This window comes from Alnus glutinosa, chromosome 8 (assembly GCF_958979055.1).
Source record: "Alnus glutinosa chromosome 8, dhAlnGlut1.1, whole genome shotgun sequence".
Taxonomy (NCBI): domain Eukaryota; kingdom Viridiplantae; phylum Streptophyta; class Magnoliopsida; order Fagales; family Betulaceae; genus Alnus; species Alnus glutinosa.
The window spans coordinates 10,405,520-10,414,989 of NC_084893.1; the positions used below are offsets into that span (position 1 = coordinate 10,405,520).

The following is a 9,470-nucleotide window of genomic DNA, read 5'->3' on the forward strand; positions in this document are numbered from 1 at the left end:
TTCCTAAACACTCATTTTTTCTTTGGTTAGTGTTTAGGGATGCTTTGGTTACTAAACATAAAATGTGTTGTTGGGGATTTTCTGGAAATATCCTCTGTCCTTTTTGTTATGGGGGAATGGAGAGTCGTGACCATCTTTTTTTCAAATGCAGCTTTAGTTGTCGCATTTGGATTCATATCATGGCTGAGTGCTCTTTGATAAATGTTCCGGTGGAATGGGATTGTATTGAGAGTTGGGGTAATACCATGTTGATTGGGAAGAGTCTTAAGGCTTGCTTGGGTAGATTGTGTTTGGGTGCCACAGTTTATCACTTATGGAGGCACAGAAATGATTTGATTCACTTAAAGATTCCTAGATTTGAAGAAGCTATTTTGGCTCAGATCAAGTGGGATGTGAGGGTCCGGGTGATAGCTCAAGGCAGATTTAAGAAGCTTACCTATAATGCAGAACTTGTGGATAAATGGAACCTACAACATCTGATGTAGATGTTCTGTAGATTGATTGTGTGTATTTGGTGGATTGTTTTTTTTGTTTGTTCTGGTCTTGACTTGTTGTTTGGACTGGGCTTGTCTTGTTGCCTTTTGGTTTGTTGCAGTTGGTTTTTACAGTGTTTAGGCTTGTATTCTGGCCTTTGGTTTGGTTTTTGATTGGGTTTTGAGTTCTAGTTTATCTAGAGTGTAGTTGGTTGTTGATCAATAAAGCTTTCATTCATCGGAGAAAAAAAAAAAAAAAAAGCTTGAGACCTTGGTATTTGAGCTCTGTATCCCACAGACTTCAATGCTAGATTTCTTAATTTAGGAGATCCATACAGGTGGCCTTCGGGACACTTTAGGCGTGATAAAACTATGGAAGAAATGGCGCATCAATTTCATTGGCCATGCCTGAAGAGAGATGCTGATAGTTTGTCAAGCATGCATAGATAGCAGAACACTGGCCTCTACACTTCCTTGCCTGTGTCGGACTACCTTTGGCAGGATGTGAGTATGGACTTTGTGCTTGAACTTCCACACACTTTAAAGAAGCACGATTCCATCTTTGTGGTAGTGAATTGTTTTTTCAACATGGCCAACTTCATTCCATGCGCCAAGACCTCTTTGCTTCTAAAGTTGTTAAGCTCTTTTTCGATGAAGTTGTCAAACTATATGATCTTCCAAATACCATAGTGCATGTATGATAAGAGCGTTAGGCATTTTATGAGTTATTTATGGAAAACTCTATGGCACATGGTTGGTACGAAGCTGAGGTTCTCCACTACCTACCATTCCCATACAAATTGGTAGACTGAAGTGGTCAATTAATTGTAGTCCAGGAAACCTTTTACAATGTATGGTGGGTGGAGGAACAGGATTTGATTCTCCCCACAGCTCAATTTTCTTACAATAACTCCATCAATAGGTTAATTGCAAGCTTAATTATAGTGTTAATTGGGCATTAATTTCAAAGTGTTGAAATGGGTCATACCAAATGTATATGTCATTGACATTCCACCCGACCATGGCATTAGCTCCACATTTAATGTCGCTGAGCTAGTTGTTTACAAGGGCAATCAGTTATTATGTCCAAAAACATTGATTTTATTCATCATGAGGGTCTGAAGTTTGATGTTTCAAGTGTTTTAAATTTGTATTTTTGCAAAACATTTACTATTTAGTTTCAAGAAAACTAGATATATAGTTATGGATGAATCTTTACAAGTTACTCATATATATGTGTCCCTTTTGCACAATGACAAGCAGCATCCATCATGTATACACAGCCGTACAGAACATAATTCAAAAACATGATTTTAAGTGACTCCCATCTTCTATAAATATCTTATAACTTGAGAGTAGTTACAAAATTTATGTTGAGTTAGTTTCCTTTGAGATTGTAATATGCATAACATACTAATTATTGTGAAAAAAAAAAAAAAATGGTATAAACTGAAAAAAAAAAAAAAAAAAAAAAAAAAAAACAACAACAACAACAACAACGATTGAGGACACATTTGTCTTCCTGCCGTCTCTTCTATCTTGAAACTAGTAGTAGTCAAAGTGGCATCCATCGTAGCCTGTCACACAGAAAAAGTAATTTTATTTTTTTTTTAACAGAAAGAAAGAAGTAAATCACATTAGAATATATATATATAGAGAGACTAATAAAATGAAGATGAAATACATGTATTTCCTTAAATTATCACTCATTAATAGTATTTTTCTAAATTATTGACTGAGTTGATGTACCTATAAATTATCAAAATTTGTCAATGTCTCTCCAATAACAAAAATATCTTTATAAAATTTAAAAAATTCTCAAATTTCTTTTTTTTTTTTCTAAAAAAAAAAAGGAAAATCTTACATATAATTTTTTTTTTCTAATTTATAAAGCTATTTTTATCTTATTGAAATTTTTTTAAGGTTAATTTTGTCCTTCTATTAGTCTTGAGGGGACATTGGCAAAACCGTGGTAGAAGATATGATATATTGCCACTGCAAGACACAACTCCTGACCATTTTTGCCCATGTGACAATTTTTAATTTTAATATTTTTTTTCTAGAAAAAAAAAAAAAAAAAAAACCCTCAAGTCAAGTAGGAGACTACCTTGTCACATAGGTAAGGTGATCAAAAGTTGTATCTTGAAGTGACAAAAGATCATATCTCGCCTTGGTAGTTAAAGGTAATATGTATATTTTCCCTAAAATGAATATCTACCGACTAATAAAATGAAGAGTAACGTTTCTTGCACAATTTTTGTACAACTTTTACATAACTCTAATAACTTTTTTTTTTAAGATCAGCCATTAAATATTTATGGCCCATATGTAAGAAAACAAATCCAATGGTTAATCATAAAAAAAAAAAATAAATAAAAAAAAAAAAGAGTAATTAGAGTTGTGCAAAAAATATTACTCTAAAGTGAAATGGGCTTCTCAAGTAAATCAATGTCTTTTTCTGAGAAAGGGGGGTTTATCGTTCTTTTATAATAGGCTTTAAAGTAAACTCACTTGGATCAACAGTGACTAGAATGGCTGTCCCTCCGAACTCGCACGTGCCACCAGCCACCCTAGTCCTCTGCCAGTAGCTATTGAAAGCGAATGAAGCGTGCGCAAACAAAGTGTTGGGCTGAAAGCATGACCCAGTGGGCAGAATTGAAGAGCAATCAGCTCCAGACCAACAAGCATAGTCCATTGCTTCTTGAATGATTGGGTCAGGCACTGATGGCTTGGCCACACACCAAAGGGCAGTGTTTGGGGCCTTGTTCGGAGGCGGTGGCACAGTCGGTGGCGGAAACACCACCGGTGGTTCAAACACTGGTGGGCTTGGAACAAACCCAGTGGGGGATGGAACATACGAAGGTGGGCTCAGGACGTAACTTGGTGGGCTTGGAACAAACCCTGTAGGAGAAGGAACATACGAAGGTGGGCTCGGGGGGACGTAACTTGGTGGGCTGGGCTCATAGTAAGGCGGGCTCAATGTAGACCCAGGTGGGCTTGGAATATATATAAAGGGACTAGGCTCAGCTTCTGGTGGGCCAGGTAGAATGGTAGGTGGGCCTGGAATGATGATGGTTGGGCTTGGAGGTGGGCTTTGGATTGGAAGAGCTGGAGGGAGATAGAATGGTGATGAGGGTGTATATCCTAAGGGAGGTGGAATGGCTGTAGAAGGAGGTAGTGGGGTTGTAGTGGTAGTGGGTGGATAAAGACAATAGGGAGGAGCATTTTCAGGCATGGGCATTGGACCCAATGACTCAAATGGAGGCAAAGAAAATGGTGAACTTGGAGTACTGTAGGTTTCAATGCCCAAGTTCTTTCTAACTTTCAACTTCTTTGTGGTTTTGATGACTAAACTTCTGAGATGTCTTGGACGTTTGGATAGTTGCACTGATCTTCTTGCATCTGCTTAACAAAAAATTGAGATGGTTAATGGCAAAACGACACCAAGTCCACCATAAAAAAAATTCATTTGAAAGAAGCCACGACTTCTGCAGCTACCTATATATTCGATCTGCATGTTGGCAATGCTGGACTAGGTGTCGTTTAACCGGGCCTATTTCTTGTATAGAAGCTTATATCCTTAATTGATTATTGCACAATTAGTTCATTAATTGGATAAACATATGGTTTTCTATACTATGTACCTTCCTTCCAACTTAAGCAAAGGAAAGGTTACTAGTAAAAAACCTTTAATTCACATCAAAAGAATTGTTTAGTTTCTGATGAGGTGGCATGCAGCTGATCAGATACTCTTTTCCCAGCAAGTAAAATTGCTAAAATTTTCTAGTCTAAAGTAGCTTAATTTGTAGTAGGATGAATCCTACAAATAAAAATAAAAAAAATAAAAAAAAAAAAAAAAAAAAAAAAAAAGTTATAAGGGATAAAAGCTACACATGCATAAGAGGCTTACCACAATGAGTGAAGAAAATGGCTGCAATAGTTATATAGAGAAGTAAAACGCAAACTCTCATGTTGTAGCCTGATCTGCTACTTGTTTCCATGAGCGAGCAGCTATATCTAACTCAAAGGCCTCAAGGCAGCACTAAGGGGTTGTGTGTTTGTATATATAGAGATCGAGGGCAAGAAAAGCAAGGGCGTAAAGATCATTTATTCTTTAGCAGGCCAACTTTGTGATACAGTCACTTTGCTTAGAGATATGTAAACGAATAGTAGCTAGTAACACCAAAAAAGAAAAAAAAAGGTGTAAGAGAAGGTGTGTTTTTATAATCTTTTAGCCTAATAATGTTTGCATGCACTTGGCATATATGCTTGCTTGGTACTGGAAAAAACGAAAGCGTTGTTTTTTGTGGCCTTTTGTTTTGCTTGCTTTCTACTCAAAGCTCTGTACGCGCGTGTCTATGATCTTTTTCTCATACTGGGGGAGGGCCAAACCAAGATCCTTGTCGTATACCTCTAGTACTGCTCTCGATTCATCGTATATTATATATATAGTCTGTACGTTTCTTAATGTAATTAGATGCTGACTAGGAATTTCATTTTTAACAAAGCTTTACCCTATGGATGGCCCATATATATATATATATATATATATCCATATATATTCAAAAGTGTTTCATTTCTGACAATGTAGTTTCAGCACTCGGTATTCTTCTGTTAAGGTAATTAAAAAAAACACTCATAAATCACCATCTATTTTTCGAACTTAACAATGTACGTTAATTCTATAATATTTGTAAGAATGATGAAATACACATTACTCTGGATTTTTACATATTCATAATAATTAGACCCCCCAAACCCAACCAAAAAAAGAAGAAGAACTATTTCTCGGCTTGGAGCCTCATCCAATAAACACATATGATACTTTGATCTATCCATGAAATTAACGGCGATCCATGTTAACTCCTTTAAAAATGTGACACCTGTCCTATATGGCTTATTATTATTATTATTTAAATTTTATTTTCTTAAAAAAAAAAATAAAAAAATTTAAAGGCTGAACTAACCCCAACGGCCTTGTGGTTGGTTTAACCACCCCAAATGGCCAAATGAGAGTGGTTTTGACGATCCCAAATGGCCTTGAGAGTAGTTTTGGTCACTCCCGTTTTACCACTTAATTACATGAAAAAATGGCCTAACTTCTTTTCAATAGAAATCCCAACTAGTTACTACAACTACCAATAGATTAGATTATTAATTTCTTGACTTTGGTTCTTGTTCATACTACTCATTGGTGGAGCTTGAGATTCAGTAGTTTAAGCTGCAACAATGGCCATGGGTGGTTTAGTTACCCCAGACTGGCCATAACAAGGTGGCCGAATCACTCCTATAGCCACCCCTTATGGACATTATGGAGATGGTTCAACCACCCCCCAAATGGTTTTTGGGGTGGTTTCAGTCACCCCTATCTGGCCATTTACATGAGAAACCAGCCTAACATCTTTTCAATCAAAATCCCAATCATTTACTACAACAACGAAAGCCTACCAATGCATTAAGGTTCCGATTCGAGCAAGAGCCCGAATGGGGGAGGCGAGAACATCTTCATCGAAAGCTCCACTGTTCTAAATAGTGAGAAAGACTTTTCAAAATTCAATCAAATCAATCAAGAATCTCATCATCTGTTAGGTAGGCCAATTGACCAACCGAGTTGGGTTGGGCGTCCATGTCACAGAACCTTTCTTTCTAGCCAAGAATCCCATTATTGATCTAATCGGGGCGAATCCAAAAAGGTAGCCTCACTCCAACTAAATTTGCTCGGTAAACTACTTGGGGCTCCCCATAGTTTAGTAAAAGGGAGGGAAGCAAGAAAACGAATGCAGCAAGAAAACTACTACGCTAACGCGGAATGGCTCAATAAGCTTGTTTATTGATTTTTTGACTTTGGTTCTTGTTCATACTAGCCATTAGTGGAGTTGGGAGATTTGGCTGTTTACCCTGCAACAATGGCTATGGAGGTGGTTTGGCTACCCCTAGACCGGTCATAAAGAATGGTTTGAGGGAATTCTTTCAAAGCATTGATTATCAGTTGGAAGAGGGGGCTACAAGGTACTATGTCAATGTTCTTCTTAACTACCTCATTCTTATGGGTCAGATAAATCGAGCCCGATATGTTTGGAAAGTTGCCTATGAGAATAAGCTTTTTCCAAAGACAATACTCAAGGGTCCTTTTCCTTTATTTATTATTTTTTGATGAATGAGAAACCTTCATTAAGAAAACAACTTAACACTTTACAAATAAAAGCTTAATAACACCTATACAAACAAAACACACCTCCGTAAATTTAAAATGAAATCTCATCTATACCCCAAAAATTACAATGAATAACATTTCTACGTATCTTCTTAAATTTACCTTTCGTAGTAAACCATATTTTCATTTCTCACTTAATATGTTGTAAAAGCTTTTCTTCGGTCCAAGAATTATTCTCATGCCTTAGAGCATTCCTAGTTCTCCAAATATTATAAACAGAAGAATCAAACACTAACCTGGAAATGTAAGCTTTCATAGTTTTCCCCCTTCACTCATTCAAACCCAAAGAAACTACATCATCCCAAATACATGTAGGTGGATTCAACACACCACATAGCTTCATGACATTTTTTAAAATTTTGCCACTAAACCCACAAGAAAAAAAATAAATGATCTCTATCCTCAATCCCAAATCTGCAAAAAAAAAAAAAAAAAAAAAAAAAAACATTTCACATTCCCTTGAAAAACACAACACAAAAGCTTCCTTCCAGTCGATAACGCATTCCTCATTTCCAACCAAGTAACAAAAGCTTGCTTAGGAATGGCAAAAGGAAACCATACCCAGGGGCGGAATCAGACATTTAAGGGTGGGGGACATAATTTTAAAAAATAAAAATTTGGGAGGTTAAAATTTAGTTTTGGAGGGATATTTCAAAAAAAAAAAAAAAATGATAAATTTTAGGGGCAATTTTAAAATTTTGGGGTGACATTAGCCCCCCAAGCAATACATTGTTCCACCCTTGACCATACCAAAGACCACCAATCCACAATTTGTTGCTTAACACAAATAGAATCCCAAGTATGTGAACAATAGTACATACCATTTTTTGAAGCAGACCAATGCGGAATATCTTTATCACCAAAAGGAACAAAACTCATTTTACTCTGAATATTTACAATCTGATCAGAATGAGCAGGCCTCAAATTCCCTTGACCATCCTTAATGACTGAATCTAAACGGGCCTCTAGCTTACTATGAGCATCATATATGACACGATGCCCATACTTCTCACAAAGCACCCCATCCAGGTGCTAAGCATCAAACCAGAGATATATGTTCTTATAACACCATGGTCCCACATTTGAAAGGTAAGGAGTAGTCTACATAGAGTGAGTGATTTATAAAGATAGTCATGAGTATTGATGTGGTCTTTTGTTTATCAAAATATATCAATAATAATAATTACCACTCGCAATAGTACGAATCCTTATAACATATGGCTATATTGAGGGTGTCAAACCTCAAGGACTGCGTAATAATTGCTATCAAATTTTTCAAGATTAAATATAACTTAATTAAAAGATGTTTAATTTGGATTTTAACTAAGTTAAATGCATAAAAGTAAAAGACATAAAAATAACGAGAGTTGTGATAAAAGAAAGAATATGAGATTGATTTCACCACTCACTGTATAACAATGATTAATCATAAATTAACAAGAGAAATTCATACTATGCATGATATAAGACTCGTCTCACTCAAGTAGTCAATAAATTACCTCTAAAGAATAAGTATAATCCATCTTTGGTTGGCACAAACCATCCACCTAACTACTAAAATGCAGTACAACCCGTTTTTCCTAGGTATGAATTAGCTACGTCTTTAATAGGATATACACAATCAATAAAAAAGTATAACCCATTTTCGGTTAGTACGAATTGTCTACCTAAATTATACTAAACTAGGTGTAGTACAATTCGTCTTCCCTAGGCATGGTCTATCTAACCATCTTGATCATATGTCAATTAAAACCGTTGTGTAACAATTATTAACATAATCACAGAAAATATGAAGGATTAAGATTAATCAATATAAAAGACTTTCTAAGACAAGATAAGAAATTCATAATGATTGAATATAAACATCAAGATCAATTCTCATAGTTATACAACCATCATGCATATAGAAAATCCCAAATTAAAATACAATTAAACCATTGTTACTTGGAAAGGGCTACATCAACACCTTAGTACGAATTTAGCCGCTCATCGTGGCTCCTCTTCAACTTGTCAAGCCTCCAAGAAGAATTTTCTGTCTAAATCTAAGCACAAGCACCCCTTCTCTTGAAGCTTAGGGATCTATTTATAGAGACTAGGAGATGCCTAAAAGCTCTTGAAATTTCAAAAAAAATGTCCCTTGAGTCTTCTTGTCCAAGTAGGAGATTGAAACTTCAATCCAAATAAGAAAAGGATTCCAAATTCATCCAGAATTGCGGTATTTTATTTCAGGGTAATTTTGGCATAGTAAATATCCGAATTGGGAAAAATATATTTCTAACATATTTGTTAAATTTTTTATTGTCTTTACAACGCCACCAATTTCATTGCAATCCGATATCTAAACCAAAAGTTATGATCAAAACACTAAGATATGTGCAGAATCTAAATTTGAATCCAATCTGATTTTGACTCTTAGTGGAGAAATTCCGATTAAACTTAACCACAACATATAGGTCTTCTATTATGATTAATTAAGCTTAAACATATCTTCTAGGTCTTCTCAAAATGTGCTTAAAACCTAAAATTAATGGAATTAATTGCATCTTTATTTAAAACTTGAAAAACAATAAAACAACATAAAATCAAATAAAGAGATAATTGTACCATTAGTCCCTGTGGTATGCCATAATTATTTTTCACTCCTTATAGTTTAAAAAGTTCATGGGAGGTCCTTGTAGTAAGCAATAATTACAAATCGATCCCTGACGTCAAATTCTGTTAAATTTTTTGATAGATTCTGTTAAATGCCACGTCAGTGCCACGTCAAACCAATAAAAATGCGA

General features: G+C 35.5%; 1 protein-coding gene across 1 annotated transcript; it reads right to left on the bottom strand.

Moving 5' to 3' along the window:
• Positions 1-1,802: 1,802 nt before the first annotated feature.
• On the bottom strand, positions 1,803-4,539 carry LOC133875887 (extensin). Its single transcript, XM_062314150.1, has 3 exons — positions 4,384-4,539; positions 2,985-3,875; positions 1,803-2,050 (listed from the first exon to the last, which is right to left on the bottom strand). The coding sequence occupies exons 1-3, from the start codon at positions 4,472-4,474 to the stop codon at positions 2,019-2,021; spliced, it is 1,014 nt and encodes a 337-aa protein (XP_062170134.1). The 5' UTR covers positions 4,475-4,539; the 3' UTR covers positions 1,803-2,018.
• Between the last annotated feature and the right edge of the window lie 4,931 nt (positions 4,540-9,470).

What these genes read in the sequence shown, in the direction of transcription:
- LOC133875887 (XM_062314150.1), bottom strand. Translation starts at nt 4,474, where the DNA reads ATGGAAACAAGTAGCAGATCAGGCTACAACATGAGAGTTTGCGTTTTA. An exon ending in CATTTTCTTCACTCATTGTG is followed by an intron (nt 3,876 to 4,383) that starts GTAAGCCTCTTA and finishes TTTGTTAAGCAG; the next exon opens with ATGCAAGAAGATCAGTGCAA. An exon ending in TCTAGTCACTGTTGATCCAA is followed by an intron (nt 2,051 to 2,984) that starts GTGAGTTTACTT and finishes TCTGTGTGACAG; the next exon opens with GCTACGATGGATGCCACTTT.